Raw genomic sequence first — 19,533 nt, forward strand, 5'->3', positions numbered from 1 at the left:
TACTGTTCCAGGTAAGTTTCTAAGTGTTCTTTCTCTCTCTGCAGGTCCTTGGTTTCAGGTAAATTGGCATCAAAGAACTGGTCAAGGTGAGCATTACGCTGCCCACAGCAGAATAACGCAAAGCATGTTCTGCTGTTTGGGTGCTGTTTAAATACTCTCAGGTAAAGTAGTCCAGGTAAAATAATCCCAGGCCTGCCACACCCAAAGTAGTACAGGTAAAGTAGTCCCAGGCCTGGCACACCCAAAAGACTAGACCGCATAGCTCAGTTCCTTGTAACTGAGCTGTGTGTGTGCCTCCATGTTGGCTGAACCCCCTCAAGTTAAATAGTCCCAAGTAAATAGCCCCATGCTAATGTTGGTCTTCATGATGGTTATGAGCCTGGCGCCAATGGCGTCTTGGATGAGGTTTTAAGGCCTTTGACCTGGCCCTAACTGGAAGGCTGACTTGCCAGTGAGAGCCAGAGGCAAGGGTCATAACAGATATCTCCTGTGTGGATTCCAGGTCAGAATATGCATGAACGCATCCTGAAGGTCCACCACGCTGAGCCAATCGCCCAATCGCGTGATCATCTTGAATTTCTCTTGGGGTAGGAAAAGATTGAACTGGGAAAGGTCTAGGATGGTGTGCAGGCCAGCCTGGTTGGGTTTGGGCATCGTAAACAGCCGGGAGTAGAAGCCCTCCCCTCGCTCCCCAAGGGGAACGGGTTCCACAGCTCTGAGGTTCAGCAGTTTCTGAACCTCGGCTTTTAGGAAGGACGACCCCGACTGCTGGAAAGGAGGGTTGAAGGGTGGGGTATGGGGTAAGGGTAAGCAGAAGCCCGCCCGAGCGACTGACAAGACCCATCGGTCCTCGTGATGGTCTGCCACGCCTCCCAATGAAACGCAATGCGTCCTCCCACCGGGGTCTCGTGCGAGCACGGAGAACCCTCATCTGGCAGGCTTTTCAGTGGTGTTACCACCTGAACCCGAGGAGGAGGCTGAGGAGTGGGAGAAAAACCAAGTCCGTTGCTGCCTCTGGCGGGAATTACCTGAAGGGGTATCCACTCTGTGGGATTTCCGATCTAGAAACCCTCTGAAACCAGAGGAGGGCCGACTTTTCGACAATGGTCTCTGGGTTCTAAAAGGAGTTTTAACCAGGACGGACAAGGACGTAGCTGTCTGGGTGAAGTCCTTCATTTTGGTCAGCTCCACATCCGATGTGGAATGGAAAAGCTCCTTACCGTCAAACGGCAGGTCCAACACCTTGTCTTGCACCTCATTTGAGAACTTGGCGGCATGCAACCACACCACCTGTCGAGAGGTATCAACTCCCAGCATAAGGCCCCGAGCCGAAGTGTCGACATGATAAACCGCGCCCTCCAGCAGATCCTGGGCCAAGACCCTGGCATCGGACAATCCCGCCTTAAAGTCTTCCAGCTTCTCGACCGGAATGAATTCCTCGAACTCCGACAGACCTTTCCACATTTTCATATTCGCCCCCGCTAACACCAGTTCTGCATTGGCCTGCCAGAGCTGCAGGGCCGAGTTAGCAAAAATCTTCCACCCAAGGGAGTCGAGGAGCTTGTCCTCTTTCCCCAGGACCTGAGTAGCCGTCGTAGAAGAGGATGCTGCAGGCCTGGACTGTAAAGTGGCCGCAGCCACCACCGTGGAGGAGGGTGGTGGACAAGATGCTAGGGCCACCTCTTCCGAAGAATGCAGCCTGTATCGCATCTCAATTTTCTTATTGACGAAAAGTCCAGAGTGTGGCTTCTCCCAGACTCTACGGACCCTGGCCAAAACATCTTTCTGCAAGAACAGGCCGGTACGCTCCGAAGGAGATAAGGTGAACGCCCCCGAAAGCACACCCTCCTGCGGAACAGGTGCCTCGGGCACTGGAACATCCAATAGACACATCATGTCCAGCATCCGGTCGTGGAAAGCTTGAATAGAGCGGGGCTGGTCTTTGCTGTCCTGATCGCCCTGCGCATCATCCGACAGGTCAGGGTCTTGCCGAACTACATCGGGCACTGCCTTGTCCACCGGGGACAATGGAGGCAAGGGCAGAAGGGTAGGAGGAGGCACCGCGGGAAAAGGCGGCACTGGCGGAACCACCAGAGGCGCGGGTGGAGCCGGAGGCGCAGGCGGGCATATTTCCCTAAAAAGACCCTTGAAATACTCACTCATGGGGTCGGTAGGCATGAGCGTCTGAAACTTGACGAAAAAAGGCTTCCTCCGGAGAAGGCTTTGGAGCTGCCGGAGGAGGCCTCTCATGAGGAGGATGATTCCAGGGACGCAGAGGGGAGGGTTGCCAAACAGGCCCATCCCCAGAGGTGTCCACATAAATCAAGGGTGCCGAACCCACAGGCAGCGAGATGTTGTGCGGGAGAGGCATCCGAGAGTTCAAGTCGTAAACTGGACGAAAGGGATGCGCACAAGGAACCTTATGTTCACCCACAGAACCAAACCCTATACCTGAGGCCGATGGCGTAGTTGTCGGGGAAGCGCCCAAAATGGCCGCCGTGGTCATGGCGGGAATGGCCACCATTTTGCCGTCACCTGAGGGGAACTGCGGCATGTGTGGAAGTGAGGCAGGGGTCCCCACCGGTGGCTCAGGGGTCTTCATTTTAGCCTTTACACAAGGAACCTCGGCCGAGCCGGTACTATGCGGCCTGGGATGTTTCCGTGACATACCAATAGCCAAACTAGTCTTCACAGAAAGGACCTCGGCACTGCCGGTAAAGGAGGAACTTCGGTTCGAATTATCACTCCTTGCCCCCTCAACAGTTCTGGCGTCACCACAAGAGCGGGAACGGTGAGAAACACCCTTCACCGATCAGGCCTTCTCAGGCCTCTCAGAACTGTTGGTTTCCTTAGCCTCTGTACGAGGGACCTCAGACCCAAGTCCGGTAACAGCCTTCCCACAGTGGGCCTCAAACATACGTTCAGTCTTACGCGGTACTTTTTAGGGAAGCCGATAAGGAGGCCTCGGAGCGAGCTCCGGTACCCCACGACTTAGTAGAACTAGGTCTACACGCAGTCCTCACAGGAGGGGCCTCGGATTGCACTCCGGTGTCCACAGGCCCCTTACGGAGACCCACAGAGAAACCTCTGGTACTCTTTTTTAGACCCAGAAGGCACCTCAGTGCAAGCCCTGGTGACAGAGCGGTCGACGCTCCTCCCGGCCCGGGAAGACCCCGGGAAGGAATCCCCTGGCCGGGGTGCCCTGAAAAGTAAATTACTCACTGGGTGTTTCTTCTTTTCGTCGATGAAGGATTGAAAATGCGTAGGAGGAGTGTGCTGAAACACCTCCTCCCACCACTCTAACCGACGTTGAAGGGCACGGACCGAAAGGGAATCACAATAGAAACAGGAGTCCCAACGGTGATTGGGACCCAAGCATTCGAAACAAAGAGGATGGGGGTCCGCCCTTGCGAAGCTCCGCTGACAATAACAATTTGGAAAGTCTAGTTTAAACGACATAGACAGACTACTACGCGATCGCTAGCGAGAGCCAGAGAGGAGGAAAAAAGGAAGAAATTCTTCCGCAGATATAAGTGCATCCAGTCCCGAACGAGCGGAGAAAAGGACTGATGGGCGATGCGCGGGGCGGAGCTAAAATGGGCATGGTTATGGCGCGTGCCGTAACCTGCGTAGAAAGACAGGAAGGACAAAAATGTTTGCAATATTTTTTGATGCTTTTACAAAGTGCTCCGGTCCCGTCCCACAGGACGGAGGAATGTCCCATAAGTATGGAGGAAAGGGGACGAGACATAGGAGTATATTCAAATTCAAATTGCTCTGATTTCACGACCCTTAATGAAGGAATCGCCTGACAGATTCAGTGCTTGTGGTCGTGATCTCTAGTTAGTTATTCTCTAGTGAAGACAGGCAATTTTTTTGCAGCACAAAGTGCATTTATTTTTTGATCAGAATAAGGACCACATTCATGTCTTACATCATCCGATGTAACTGCTACAGTATTTATATGCATAAACTTAAAATTCAAATTTTTGCTACTAAGGGAATCCTAGGCCAGTTTGTCATCCAAGGCACAAATGCTATGAGAGTACACTTTGTCTTGCTCTTGGTCACCAGTACTACGCGTTGATTTTTTTGATCTGGATTAGTTGTCAAGCATGGGGCGGTCGCCTCCAGAACCTGGGCACTATGGATCAGGCCCTGCAGTGGTTGACCTCCTTTCTCCTGAACCGACCGTCCCAGGTCCAACTTGGATCCTTTCTCTCCAACACCTCTCTCCCCACTTGTGGTGTTCCCCAGGGATTTATCCTCTCACCCTGGCTCTTCAATGTCTACTTGGCCACTTTGGCACACCTGATCGCTACCCTCTCCTCTAAAATTCATTGTTATGCGGATGACCCTCAGCTCTCTTTCAGGCTGCCCTAGCCAACTGGTAGTATGCCTCGATCAGAGCTGTTAAAATATTTGCAAGAGAAGATTGGGTGAGGCTAACGCCAGGTCCCTCGACATGTCTCCAGTGTGTCATTCAAAGTACTAAATAATAGACCCTCCTCTGTTAAACCTTCCAAAGGCTCCAAGAGGACTTCAGGTAATATGTCCTTTTGGCACCTTTTGCATAATGACCCCTCCGTATCGTGCACAAGTATGCTATTTTCCGTTCAAGACTGGTACATAAATGGACCAGTAAATTTGTCTGGGACGAGTTCTTCAAAATAACCCCTCCTTCTACTAATTTGCTGACTGCAACAGTAGAAAATGATGAATTGGAATGGGTAGGGCAGCTGAGAGAGATCTGTGTTGTGCCATGCTAATTGGAGGTGTTGTTTTCCTTGATATGTGACTGACTTTTATATGTATTCTTTTTCTGAAAGTCGTCTGTAGTTTTTAGACTGGGCTCAGTAAATCAGACTTCTACCTTAGCTATTTTGCTCTGTTCAAACCTTTCTTTAATTTAGCCTGCACAAATCCTGGACTTTAATTCACAGCAGCCTACCAGGAAGGGCCAGGTCGCTTCCACAATCTTCCCCTCTGATACTCAAAGCAAGCGCAAAGGGATTGCTATGTAGATTTAATCCTGAAATTGTTCACACCCAAGCACAGTACTATCCCACTCTCCTCCCACTACCCCCTCCTGATATTGAGACTATTCATTTAAAATTCAACCAAGAGAAAATGCGACCATATTTCTTAAAATAGTTTACATTTCTCGTGTCTTGTCCACAAAACCCTTTCCATCAATGATCTTATTCTTAAGGCTCTTCCCTTCCTTCTCCTTAATGCAGTGAAGAGAACTGTTACCTAGCATTAAAACAGTCAGCATGGTTCTTTTATTATAAAATGTCCCTTTCAGGCTATGAAACACCCCTTCAGCCCAATGTAGAAACTGGGCTTAATGTATCCTACTCAATTTACCACCATAGCTTTTCCTATACAGTTATGCACTTTTAACTCACCAACAAATAGGTAAGAAATCCTAATGAAATCACTCACTCTCTCCAATGGCATATCCTGGAGCTGCCGATTACTGTGTATTAGCATGAATAGAGATGAAAAAAGATGTCAGTACTAGCCTTTCAGCAGTGGCATTCCACATAACCAGAACGGACCTAGTAACCATGCTGATGTTGAGTAAAGGTGGCCGACAGACCTTTTTTAGCCAGAGAACCAACCATAATGGAGACTTACCATAGCATAATCAATTCCCCATAAGAACCTTTCTGATACCCAGTTATTCCACTAACTTACGATTGACAATGCCTGTTATTGAAAAAATCATGTTGGGTCATGAGGATGTCCCTCAACCTCCTTGACCTTTGCTCTGCTTTTGACACGATCAATCGACTCCACAAGAACCTGGGCACCATGGATCAGGCCCTGCATTGGTTGACCTCCTTTCTCCTGGATCGACCCTTCCAGGTCCAACTTGGATCCTTTCTCTCTAACACCTCTCTCCCCACTTGTGGTGTTCCCCAGGGATTTATCCTCTCACCCTGGCTCTTCAATGTCTACTTGGCCCCTTTGGCCCACTGTTACGCTCACCTAGTATCCACAGGGACACCACCCGGTCGGGTTACTCGCTGGTATGCTTCTCAGCTTTGCCCTGATGTGGTCTGCGGGGAAGGTTCTGCCTTGTGGTAGAATTAGGCGTGCTCTCCATCCTGCCTTCTTTGCAGGGGCGCCTTGTCTTTCATGGGCGAGTGCGGTCCAGTTACTTCACTGACGCCGGCCCGTTTGATATTGTTCAGGTAGGTCTTATTGCTGTTATTTAGTTTTGTTGCTATCCTGCATGCCTTTCTTTGTTAAATTGTCTCTTTTTTCTCCCTTAGGTATGCAGTGCTTCAGCGCGGCGAACTGGCTTGGTTGAGCCCCGCTGGTAAATGATGGTGCATTAAGAGTGCTATGATGCGGTTAGTAAGCGCTATGCGCAGCGCTGCGAAGTCTTGCCTTTGCTAACCTGTGTTTTCCTTCCTTGTAGGTCGCAGTGTTCTTCAGCACGAGTGGAATGTCCGGAGTGGTGCCAGCCGAGAGGCGACCAGCCAGGTAAGCCTTTTGAGCAGTTCGTAATTTGTAAATGTCTCTACTGTTTTCTTTAATGTTGCCTCTATCTTCCTCTTTCAGGTCGTTCTGTCCGGGAGGCGTGCAGATTCGAGGAAGCTGTTCTCAGTAGCTGTGAGTTTTTAAAGATGAAGAATGCAGTTAAGATGCTGCTGCTAATGATGTTCCTTTTTTCTCCTTGCAGGTTCTGCTTCTCCGAGGTTCGAGAGAATAGCTGGACACGGTGAGCGTCACGTTGCAAGCTGCAAAATAACACAAAATATGTTGTCTTGCTCGGGTGTGGTTTAAATAGCTCCAACAAAATAGTCCAGGTAAAGTAGTCCCTAGACTGCCACACCCAAAACACTAGACCGCATAGCTTGGTTCTTAGGAACCAAGCTATGTGGATGCCTCCATGTTGGCTGCCAATACAATAAAGTAGTTCCCAAGCACATTGTTTTTCATGGTGTATGAGCCTGGCATCATGAGGGCTTTTGAAGAGGATGCCAGGCTCTAGAGGCCCGAGTCCTCCACCTGGCCAATGGGTTTGCCAGAGGGGGTTTTGAGCGAGGGTTGTGACACCCACCTGATCGTTACCCTCTCCTCTAAAAGTCAGTGTTATGCGGATGACACTCGGCTGTCTTTCAGGCTGCCCTCTGCATCCTCTGCTCGCTCGCTCATTCCTGACTGTCTATCCGCGATTAAGGATTAGTGCACCTCCAACGATCTCTGCCTTAATGCCAGTAAGATGGAGATCCTTCTCACTGGGACCCCTGCTCCCGCTTTCCCTCTATAACTCTGGCCACCCTCTATGGGCCCTCTTCCTTCGCCTTACTGTCAGCCAAAAAACCTTGGTGTCATCTTCGAATCCACTCTCTCCTTCTTGCCTCGCATCACAGACCTTGCCAAGACGGCTCACTACCAGCTGCACCTCCTCAGAGGTATTCTTCCTTTTCTCACTTGCATCCAGAAGCTCACTGTCTCCAGTGCTCAGGTTCTCTGTAGGCTAGACTACTGCAACAGTCTCTTTCTTAATCTGCCTTCCTCTACTCTGCGCAACTAATCCAGAACAGTACTGCGAGACTTATCCTTGGCCTCCAGCCCAGGGACCGTATCTCTCCAGCCTTGAAATCTCTCCACTGGCTCCCAATGGCTGCAAGGATCAAGTTCAAGACCCTCTACATCGTCCACAAGGCTTTCTAGGAGATGGGCCCGCATTACATCCAACTCCCTCTTCCTAAATACCTTCCTTCGCTCAGCTACCTCCAACTCCTTGAGGTTAAGACGTTTCTCCAGACAGAGAGTGGGGGGTAGATCTCTCTCCTCTGCAGGTGCCTCCTTCTGGAATGGCCTCCCTGCGCCTCTAAAACCTGAGTCGGACCACCTGAAGTTCCAGAAGCAGCTCAAGTCCTTCCTTTTCTCCTCTGCTTTCTCTCTCTCCCTCCCTCCCCTGCTGACCTACCCGTCTTCTGCGCCGACTGTGCTTTGCTACCCTCAGAGTCTCACTGGGTACCAGGCTCCTCCATGATCAGCCCCCCCTGTACTGTCTATGGGCCTACCGCACACTTAGGGGATGTAACAGTTACCCTAACAGTCCGCTGCATCCTTTGCATTTTCCCAGAGCCACGCTGCCCTAGTTGCACTCCCCCTCCCCCACTCTCTCCCTTGCTCCTGCACATTGCGTTGGCATACTTGCACAATCTGAATGACGCAAGGCCTATTAAGATCGTTTGTTTTGTCCTCCCTCTGTCTTCCCTCCCTTGTCTTGTCGCGCCTAGAAACACTTGTGTACAGGCACGTTATAAATGACATATCATATCATAAACCACTTTCCCTTTTACAACTGATTCACAACACCTCCACGCCCCGTTACGTTATGTTAATTTAGTCTGAATACTTATAGATTCCATTTTAACAGCACTTTAGGGTAATGCCTGAAAAACTCCAAAGTCTGGGAAGAAATCCATCTTATTCACATTGATCCTCCCAAACCAACAGCCAGCAAGGTCACAATCCACCTCTTGGAGTATACTGGTTTACCTGAATCTACAAATGGCCTTAGTTTCATTGGGTATGCCTATGCATAGGAATTGGAATTGTTTTTGCCAATTAAAATTATCAAAGGACTCTGTTAGATAGGTTGTTACAATGCACATGGACTCAGGCAGGAGAAACACATTATGTATACACTAGTGAACACAACCATCCACCCACTGCCAATAACTATGCACAAGGCGGGTGCCGTCCAACTTGCCGAATATCGTGATGGATTGGCCATGAGCCTGCCTGATGTCAACAGATGAGACTGTGGGTGGAGGGTTGGGGCGCACAGATCTTCCCTTCAGATGAAAACAAAAACGTCTGACCTAGAGGTGTCTGCATATCTCTTTGCACCCAAAAGGATTTAATGTCTAAATTATAATCGTGCATGCTACTGGCAGGCGCCAAGATTTTGCTAAACAGATCTCGACAGTGTTAGTGTTTGCACCTTTGTGACTAGTATATTTTTAGTGAGGAGACACTTTTCTTTCATTTGTTTCAGTTTCTGTCTTGTTTGGTACAATATGGTTATCTAGCAACAAATGTCCAGGATTCTGACAGGGAGAAATCAGGTAATGAGAGACATAATATCATTCAAGAATAAAACTAAACAAACAAGGAAAGGTAATCTAAAACTAATTGTCTACTTACCCGGGAGATGAAGGACAGTGACATTGTACGATGGGAGGCTTTTCCAGGTCCCATCTTTTGTCAGTTCCATGAATTTATTATAAAGATCCAACATTTCCTTCTTCCAGCTGGAGTTGGGGAGAGAAAAATCCTTGCGGGGGTCTTGAAAAGATGAATTTGTCTTAAAATGAAAATAAATAAGATGCCCGAACTTAGAACACATCTGCAGATTTACTGTAATCTACCTTCTCACATTCTTTCTCCAAAAGCCTATTAACTCTTCCAGCTATGCTACCATTTTCTTTGAGAACCACACCTGGTGATGGCCCCTCAATACATCTCCATTACTACGGCTACATCGACCTGCGTTCCTCATTCCACTTTGGTCCCACATCACAACCTCAACCTCAACACATTCTTATGCCATATATTTTCACAATTTTTACACTCTGGTTTTCATAAATATTTGAGTTTTCATTTATCCTTGATCAGGCCCCACAGAAGGACATTCAAGATTTTTACAACAATACTGAAGATGAACCTTTGGTGAAATAGTGAATGGGAAACTTTATGTACAATACAACAAAATTGAAATTGCTTTCTAGGTAAGGGTTCTTCTTGAGTTACAAAGTGAGTGTAGAGGTCTTGAGGAGTCATTTGTATTTTGCGGTTTGTAAAGATGTACCCAGTGGTAGGCAGTGGGTAAAGCAGCTAGGCGTCATCTACAGAAAGCGGATCCATAGGGCGCAGTATGAAGTGGCAGTAGGAAAGCTCCTATCTTGCACTCACAGGTGGTGATTTCGGAAGTGGAGCGTTCTGAATTGCAGTAAAAGGGAGTGGTCTGACAGGACAATCCTTAGAACAGTCTTCCCAACTCCAGTCACACCATGCACCCACACTGGGGCACCTACCCACAGGCTTCAGAAACCCCTTCCACACATAGAAGCAAGTGAAAGCATAAATATGCAAGTTGTTGAGCTGCACACGTGTGAACAGGGAACCATGAAATTATATTGAACAGATTGAAATTGAAAGGTAAACCTATCAAACAATGATTTTTGTTACAAGTGCATACAGAGACTACCGACCCACCCGATTGTCACTTAGAAATATATAATACCAAACAGGTCCTGTGCCAAGTAACTGAGAAAGCTAGCAAGAAAAGCGCAGCACCAATGAGTTGGACTAGCAGAGGTTTCCCATGGAAATGATTATTATTCCCAAGTAGATGTAATTGAGTGTGTGTTTTGAATTACCTCCCCATTTATCTTGAAATGTTATTGGTTGGATCTTTTTCAGGGTTTCTTCGGAAGGCCATCACTTTGGTCTTTGTTTCGTTAATGTAAATGCACTATATCCTATAGATCTCGCATCTCAGTTCTGCACCTCCGATGCTCTCTCAATCTCTCATGGTCCTTTGCTCTCTTTCCACTGTAGATACTCTCGTTTTCCCCCCACTTACGGGGTGTCTCAATCCAACGACCCCTTTTGGGGCCACTTTCTTCTCCACTGTGTGTTTTCTTTGCACTCGGTCTTGCTTCAATCCTCTCGCCGTCTCTCACTCTCCTGCGTTCTTACTGCCATATTTGCCCCCCAGAGGCACTCTCTCTCCTTTGCTCAGTTCTCCAAACTCATTCCCTTATCCAAGCATACAACCTCAGTCTCCATCATTCATTCACACTCAGGTGTTGATCCATTAACTCGTTAATCCACAAACTCTTGCCTTCATTCTTTCTATCTATCCTCACGCTCCCATACCATGCATCTTTACACTCTCATTACTTCATACATCTTCAAGCCCTTTCATTTATCCCACCACTTTCCAATTCATCGCTCATCTTCCTTTGCTTTCTTTGTTTCATATATAAAGTGTGAGCCTGGTTTAGAAGCAATGGAGCGCTGTGCATAGGGGTACACACCTAGGGACTTACAGTGCAAGAATAGAAGAGGTTGCTGGGAGGGGTATGGGAAAAAGGAAACAAATTAGGTTTGAGAAGTGCAGTCAGCAAGCTGTTCTCTCCATATTTCTGATGTGTATGATGGAGTGGCCAGTCTGATCTTCTTTGGTAACGTGTGTCCATGGAAGTGCAGCATAGAAGCAAAAGACCTTTTTTTTTGTTCTTTTGCAGTTCTTTGTTTCCCATCTGGCAATTTGTGGATTCTGGAGGCAGTTAGCCCTCTGGAGATAGTGAGTCCACTATCAGAACACATTCATGAATTAAACCCAACTGCACCCAGTCTCTGCTTACCCTTTCCTCTGCATGTCCTCCCACCTTCGTACTTGTACCTGAACAAAGAAAAGATTTTCACCATACAAAAGCAAATGCTATGGTCAAATTGTAAGAACTGCGTCCTCCTTGGGAGAGGCTAGAAACTGCTTCTTTTGCTGTCAAAATAAAATTAACGTGCATCTGGAAGCTCACATGTGTTTATGGCTCTGCCCCATTCAATGTGCAGAAGCGAATGCTTGCCCTAAAGCCTTCTGGTTTTGTAATAACTCCTGTGGACTGGAGCACGTCATCGCTGATGGAATTCTTCTTGAAAGCACGAGGAACAGCTTGCTTTCAAATCATTAGGGTGTGGGATAATAATGTAGGCACAAGAAAAGCGTTCAAGAAATGCCATGTCAGGGTAGTTGAGCAGTTAGCTTCCCTTCCCCATGTTTTCAGCACGGGGCAAGGCGGAAAGTGCGGGCTTCGCACACATTCTAGCTTCTTGGCCACGAAGTAACAGTTCAACACATAGGCATCAGGGCCTTCTGCCAAATCTCTCTCGCAATGACAGTCTCTTAATGCAGGCGGCCTGATGCAGCAAACAAAACACAAAAGTTCCACTGCTTTGTCAAGGTTTCAGTTTTACAAGTTCAAGACTGGTCGCCCTCCTTTCGAATGTGCAATGGGTTTTTGCTTAAACCGTTGCAGGACCACTTTGATTTACTTCACACAATTTAAACTTCACATCGATCTTCTGCTTTCGTTTCCTTTTGTCAAGATACTGTACAGAGACCTTTGATTGAGCACATTCACAGTGCCGGACCACTCTGTCAACAGTATTGTATCTTTTCTTCTAATGTTCAAATATTCACCAGCAATCTAGCTTCTCTTGCGTCTTTCATCACACGCGTTTAATGTTACTTCCAGCGCTCACTTTACAATGTTGCTGCTTGCAACCTTGGCATCAACACAGACCGTTCTCCCCAACTCACCGCCTGTGGTGTTCGCTGTTGCTTCTTTGTTCTTGGAGCCAAGGAAGATACCGTAGCGTTTGCTGCTCTTCCCCGCCTTGGTCAGTTACATAGGAGTACCATCGATATCTCCGACACACAATGCAGGATTCTTTAGCCTTGTTTCTGGTCTTACCTTTTCTGCCTTGAAGGTTTCTTGAATGTAACGGCTTCCTGTCAACGAGGTCGAGGGGGTTGCCCCCCTCCAGAACCTCTCGTGCATGGTCGTCTTTCTCCCCTCGTTCAACTGCCAACTCGAAACTGCTGTACCTTTGTGTGTTTTGCCTCGCTCTCGTACTGCGCCTTTTATTCAAGTGTGGAAGTGTAGTTGAAGTCAGGTGTGAGTGTCATAATTGCCTGACCTCGTCTGACTATAGTATTGGGACAGGTCATTTACACAGCTCGGGTGCGAGTCTGTTTTCTCCCAGAGCGGGCTATCCGCGGGAAAGTGTTTGTGCAGGAAAAGGGTGGCCGGGGGTTGAGTTTCTAAATATCCCATCGGGTAGGATGGGCGAAAGGTGTTACAGGGAAGAGGGGGATACAGCGTCTCACCATCCGGTGTCCCACACCAACTAACCGAGGACCCCTCACCCAGTTGATCCTCCCACACTGGTCCACCCCCAGTAACTGGATCCAAAAACAAACATATGTTTGAGCACTCCCGTTACCACCTGTGAGTCATTCCTGGCCTGTGTGTCAACACAATAATTTGTGAAAGTGTGTATTGAACTCCATGTGGCAGCCTTGAAGATAGCTAGTAGTGGCACGTTAGCAATGAATGCGAATGTGGCCCTTGTACCAGGTGTGGAGTGTGCTTTAGGTGTAAATGGCAGCGTCTTATTTGACAATGTATAGCTTGAGTCCTTAGCTCTAACTAAGTGTCCCTAATGACGAAAGGAATCTGTTCCTGGTTTCATCCAGGAGACAGCCAAAAGGGCACTTGCCCTGTCCTGGCTCACTACTTTCCTGAAATTACTAAAAAGAGGTGCACGCCCTTGGGAGTCAACAAATTTCTTTTATCATGTTGCTACCCCGCGTGTCCTCCACGAGAAGCATCACGTTGCCAAGCAACGCCACAGGGATTTAAATCCCTCCCTCCCGCCGGCAGGCGGAAGCCGGCCCGCATCCGGTAAGGCCCGCTCAGATAAGGCCCCTGTTGTACGCCGGATTGCACTTAGCTGAGATCATCGGCGAAATTATAAGGTACTACTTTCTGAATCTTGGCCCTGTCCTTCCTCTGCTCCCTCAATTGCTCTATCACACGCTGCCCCCACAAGCCTACGTTTGAATTGATATCCATAGCAAGTAACATGCTGACCTGCACAAAGAGCAAATCCAAACACACTTGCCCACCCAGCAACCACGTATTACAAAGCTACACAGTGACCCAGCCAGCTACCTCCCATCCCATTTGGTGAAACAGCCTGAAGTAGCCCGCACTACGAGATAACCTTCTGTCACAGTGCTGCAAGCCCCGCATATTGCCTCCGGAACTTAGATGTGCCCTTGTTCCTGACCCCAATTTGTATCTTGATTCAAAATGTGCCTTGATTTTGCTGCCCACACTGCATCTCATATCTAGAAGTGCCTTAGTTCTTGACCCCCATTTGTATCCTGATTCAAAATGTGCCCTGATTTTGCTGCCCACGCTGCATCTCATATCTAGATTTGCCTTAGTTCTTGACCCCCATTTGTATCCTGATTCAAAATGTGCCTTGATTCTGCTGCCCACACTGCATCTCATATCTAGATGTGCCTAAGTTCTTGACCCCCATTTGTATCCTGATTCAAAATGTACATTGATTTTGCTGACCAGACTGCATCTCATATCTAGATGTGGCTTAGTTCTTGACCCCAATTTGTATCCTGATTCAAAATGTGCCTTGATTTTGCTGCCCATACTGCATCTCATATCTAGATGTGCCTTAGTTCTTGATCCCCATTTGAATCTTGATTCAAAATGTGCCTTGATTTTGCTGCCCACACTACATCGCATATCTAGATAGGCCTGAGCGCTAACCCATATTGCAACTTGTTCCTTAGCTTGCGCCTGTTTTCATTGCCCAAATTGCATTGCATTGCCCTTGCCCTTTATTGCTCACTGTACTCGCACCTAGCTGCACCACTCGCTGACTGCCACTCCCAGTATCCAGTGGCTCTGTTATCTAAACTCAGCCCCCACCTACTTTCGCCATGCCTCATCCCCAATCCACCAGCTCACCAGCTGCCCAACTACCCTCCAACATTCCTCCTACTTACTTCCTACCATCATTCTTCACAGAAAGCAACACCACAGCACATCATCCTCCACCTAGCATAACCTCTTACACTAGACCCACCAACATCAGGAACCAACTCCTGGGTCTCCGTTCAAGATACCCTAGTATCACCCACCAACCCCCACCTATCACACATAACACTCCTACTACGCCAGCCCCTACGGTCCAACCATCCCCACCTACACCTGCCATGACGCACCCCAACCCTGCTTCACCTGCACCACTCAACACCACCCCTATTTCATCCCAACACACACACACACCTACAGTGTGCCCTTATCAATGCTAGATCCATCCCTGCCCATGCCACTGAAATTCACGAACTCCTAATCAACCTGGACCTCGACATCCTAGCCATCACCGAGCACTGGCTTCATAGCGCTGCAGGGCCAGCCCTCAACCTTGCCGTCCCACATGGTTACTCCATCATCAGGCAAGACCGCCTTTCTCAGTAGGAGGTGGGGTAGCACTCATCCTGAAAGATCACCTTGAGGACAGACAAATCACCTCTAACCTAGGTGACACCATAGACTCCCTAGCTATAAAAATCGCCCTCTCCCCCAACTCCACCATCACCTTCAACCTCGGCTACCGCCCTCCTGGCCCACTGCTGGAGTTCCATGAGAACCTTATACATCGCCTAACAGAAAACCTAAAACTCACCTCCAAAAGCATCCTTTTAGGTGACCTTAACCTGGGGTACAAAGATAAAAAGGACAAGCCAGCTAAATCTCTTTCACTAGCCTTAAAAGAACTAGGCTTTGACCAAAAAATAACCTCACCCACACACAACAAAGGCCCTATCCTGGATTGGATAGCCGACCACAACTGTCACATCGACATTAGTTCAATCACCCCGACTCCTTGGTCAGATCACCACCTCATTCACTTCTTCATTCCCTCCGCATCTAACACAAAAAAGCCCAACCCCATCCCCCCAGCACTGGCAAGATGCACTAAAAATCTTACTAAAGATAAGATTATACCTCACCTATACACCCTCTCCACAGATCTCAAGTCATCTGACCCGTCAGAGCTAGCAGATATCTACAAGAGCACCATAAGCATTGCCATCGATGCCATCGCCCCTTTACAGACAAAAAAGCCAAAACAATTAAACACAATTAAACACTCAAATACATAGTTCACCACTGAACTCAAAGAACTCCGCTCACAGAAAAGAAAAGCACTGAACTCCTGGCAGAAATCCCCTTCCCCAACCATCCTATCCTCCTATAAAAAAAATCACTGCCCAATACAAAAAAGCCATAATCACAGCAAAGACAGTCTCCTATAATGAAAGAATTGCTAATGCAAGCTCCGAATCCAAAGAACTCTTCGCCATCTTCAAAGAACTCACCACACCAGCCACTAAATCACAAGACATTGTTAAAGACCAAACCTGGTGCAACTCCATACCATCCGCCCTGTTAAACAAAATCAAACTCCTACAAGCAAAAATTAAGGAGCACCAATCATTAAACTGAAGAAAGACATCGCAGTGTTCACGCATGAGAAGAAATACCCCAACATCACGGACAAGTATTATGAGGAAATAGAAAAGAACAGCAACCAGAACCAGCAGACCGGACAACAGAGGGGTCGACCTTATCAGCGAAATAACAGACCAAGGTCCTCATTACGACCAGGGCGGTAAGGGAATACCGGTACCAGTAAGGGCACTGGTGCCGGTAATCCCTCACTGCCCTATTCCGAGGTCCCTTTGCGGGTCCTCCCTTAATGCCTGGTTTTACCAGGCGTTAAGGACAGGACCCGCAAAGGGACTTTGGAGCCAATAACTGTATCGCAATTAGCGGTACCGTTATTAGTGCCTTCCCCATTCCCATTTGAGCCCTATGGGGGCTCAAATGGGAATGGGGAAGGGCCATGGTGAATGGGGAATTACCGTCCCCGCCAACCTTGGAATGGGGCGGTAATTGCTCCATTCACCATGCCCGAATCGGTAAGGTTTTGGAGGCAACCATGGCGCAAATAGCGCCATGGTTACCGCCTGGGTCGTAATGAGGCCCCAAGACCTAATAATTGGAACTTTTCCAGCGGCAGCTCAGACGAAGACAACACAAGACCAGCAAGATCCCAGAGATTTGAGTACTAACAGCAGAACCAACGGGGAAATTGCCAGGGTTTTCAACAGCCCAGAGGCCGTGGAAAGACCAGAGAATGTTGTCAAGATCAATCGCCATGGGTCACCTGCAACAGAGGGAGAGGATGGTACGCCCAAAATGCCCAAGAATCATGAATCAAAGACGGAATACCAGAAACCAAGATATACCCATGGAACAATCCTTGGTAGTGAACCTATCTGACACAATACGTAGCCAAGACCAATTGGAAGTCCTACAAAAGGGACTATCATTTGTCCCCACCAGTAAACATGATCCCTTCGAATTACGTATCGAGGTAACACAACTGATGAGGAAAATACGCTTAAAACAATTCTTCATGGACAACATGTCCCCACCTAACCAGGGAGCCACCAACCTGCACAATACATCACAGTACTACCCCCCTCCACGCTCAATCGTGCCAGAGTCAATCACCTTCGAAAAAGCCATATTAAAAAAGATTGAAGAGATTGAGAAAGAAGAGAGTCATCCATTCTTCAACCTCAAGAAAAAAGAACATCAAGCGCTAAAAGAATTGCAGAATAATGACCAGATCATAATCAAGCCGGCGGACAAAGGGGGAGTCATTGTCCTTATGGACAAAAAGGATTATCAAGCAATGGTCAACACTTTGGTTACCGACAGAACAACATACAGACAGCTTGGAGGCGACCCTACGGAATCATTAAGGAGAATGATTGACCCAATCATTGAAGAAGGCCTAGCACAAGGATACTTCAGCAAAAAAGAGGCAGACTTCCTTTCCCCTAAACATCCAAAATGTACGGCGTTCTACGCACTACCAAAGATACACAAAAACACCACACCAATTATAGAAAGGCCAATTGTGTCAGGGATCGGCTCCATATTGGAACCTCTATCCCAATTTGCAGATTACTTCCTCAAAGATGAGGTTGTACATATTAAATCGTACACTAAGGACACTGCTGCTGTCCTTAACTACCTAGAGAATCTGGTACTACCTAATGACGATATCTATATTGTAACCATGGATATAGAGTCTCTATAGTCGAGGATACCACAAGGCGAGACATTGAAAGTTATAGAGAAGACATTACAAGATAAGAGACCAGAAATACAGATACCAATTGTATTTATTATGCAATTGGCAGAGATTGCTTTGACTAAGAACTATTTCCTGCTGGACAACAGATTTTTTGAACAAATATCTGGGACAGCCATGGGGGCCCCTTTTGCCCCATCCATAGCAAATCTATATGTAGCTGAATTCAAAGAGAAAGTTATTTACCATCAAACTAATCCCTTCTTGAGGAACATATTGAGCTGGCAACGTTATATCGACGACGTCCTGATGCTATTTTAGGGCACCGAAGCCACATTGAAAGAATTCATAGAATGGTTAAATATGCAGAACCCATATTTTAGATTTACTTCTGAATCCAGCAAGGACACTGCAACTTTCTTAGATTTGAAACTATTAAGAAAAGGAACTAGAATTGAACCAACAGTAAACCAGAAGCCTACGGATCGTAATTCACTACTGGAATTCAGCAGTTTCCATCAGAGATCCTTAAAAGAGAATTTACCCTTCGGACAGTTCTTACGTTTTCGACGTAATTGCTCCACAAGAATAGAATATGACACCCAAGCTGAGAATCTGGCTAAAAAACTACAAGAAAGAAATTACCCCCCGCAAAATTATCAAACATTACAAGAAAAGGGCACGTAATATCCCAAAGGAGACAACCTTGGAAGAGCACCCTAGAAAAGAAAGGGATGACAATCAGATCACGGCAGTCTTTAGCCACTCTCCAATAATTAATCGAATAAAAAAAGAAGTCAAAAGACTTTGGCCTATCCTGAATGTGGGTGAAAGAACTTTGGACCCACTGACCTTTGCCATCAAGAGGAGACGGAACATAAAGGACATTCTAGTACACACGTACAAGGAAAGAAATGAGAACCAACCAACGGTATGGGACACAATAAAACCAACAGGACATACACCGTGCGGTACCTGTGCGGCCTGTCCATTTACAGATGGATCCACCACAGTGGATATTGGTTGGAATACACCATGGCAACAAAGGATGCTGACGAAATGCAACACCTCCAATGTAGTGTACCTCATTAGGTGTCCCTGCAATAAGATCTACATTGGGATAACAACCATGAAAATAAAAACAAGAATAGGTGAACATCGATCCAACATCATGACAAAAAGAATTAATGCACCACTAGTGGAACACTGCCTACTGCATAAACATTCTGGGAATGATATGTATTGGACTATCCTGGAGAAGGATAAAGCCCCACGGAGAGGTGGAGATCTAGCAGCCATGTTACTGAAACGAGAACCGCACTGGATTTTCAGATTAAAGAGCCATATCACTGGCCTGAATGAAGGTATATGTTGGCAAACACTAGCAGTCCAGAAATAAGTCCCCCTAAAACAAGTCCGGGAATAGGAGATAAAGACCCACATAAGGGCCATAGTAACTATATCCCTTACAAACACACTCTGGAAATTGTGACAACTTTATCAGGTCCAAGATGTATTTAATAACTACACTTTCCATATAGGACCACATATATACTGTTTACACTATGCCCTAGTAAGCATAATTCAGAGCAATTGACAAAATAGTGCATTAAGTCATAATGAGAGCAGGTGTTCGTTTGATTGTGATTTGGTATGTTTTTGACCACGAGTGATGTAAGGTTGTGTCACACATTCCGGACTAAAAAATAGTTAAGTTAA

At 47.1% G+C, this 19,533-nt stretch overlaps 1 protein-coding gene across 3 annotated transcripts in view; it reads right to left on the bottom strand.

Annotated features, from left to right (window-relative positions):
- Positions 1-19,533, bottom strand: part of THEM4 (thioesterase superfamily member 4) — a 781,652-nt gene that overhangs the window by 403,485 nt on the left and 358,634 nt on the right. For 2 of the 3 annotated variants that reach the window (XM_069650885.1, XM_069650891.1), the window contains one exon: positions 9,184-9,343. The exons of the other annotated variant lie outside the window; for it this stretch is intronic. In XM_069650885.1, coding sequence (XP_069506986.1) covers positions 9,184-9,343 — 160 coding nt within the window. The remainder of the gene's footprint in view (positions 1-9,183; positions 9,344-19,533) is intronic. 3 annotated transcript variants of the gene reach the window in all.

This window comes from Ambystoma mexicanum, chromosome 1p (assembly GCF_040938575.1).
Source record: "Ambystoma mexicanum isolate Mex_15411 chromosome 1p, UKY_AmexF1_1, whole genome shotgun sequence".
NCBI classification, from domain to species: Eukaryota; Metazoa; Chordata; class Amphibia; order Caudata; family Ambystomatidae; genus Ambystoma; species Ambystoma mexicanum.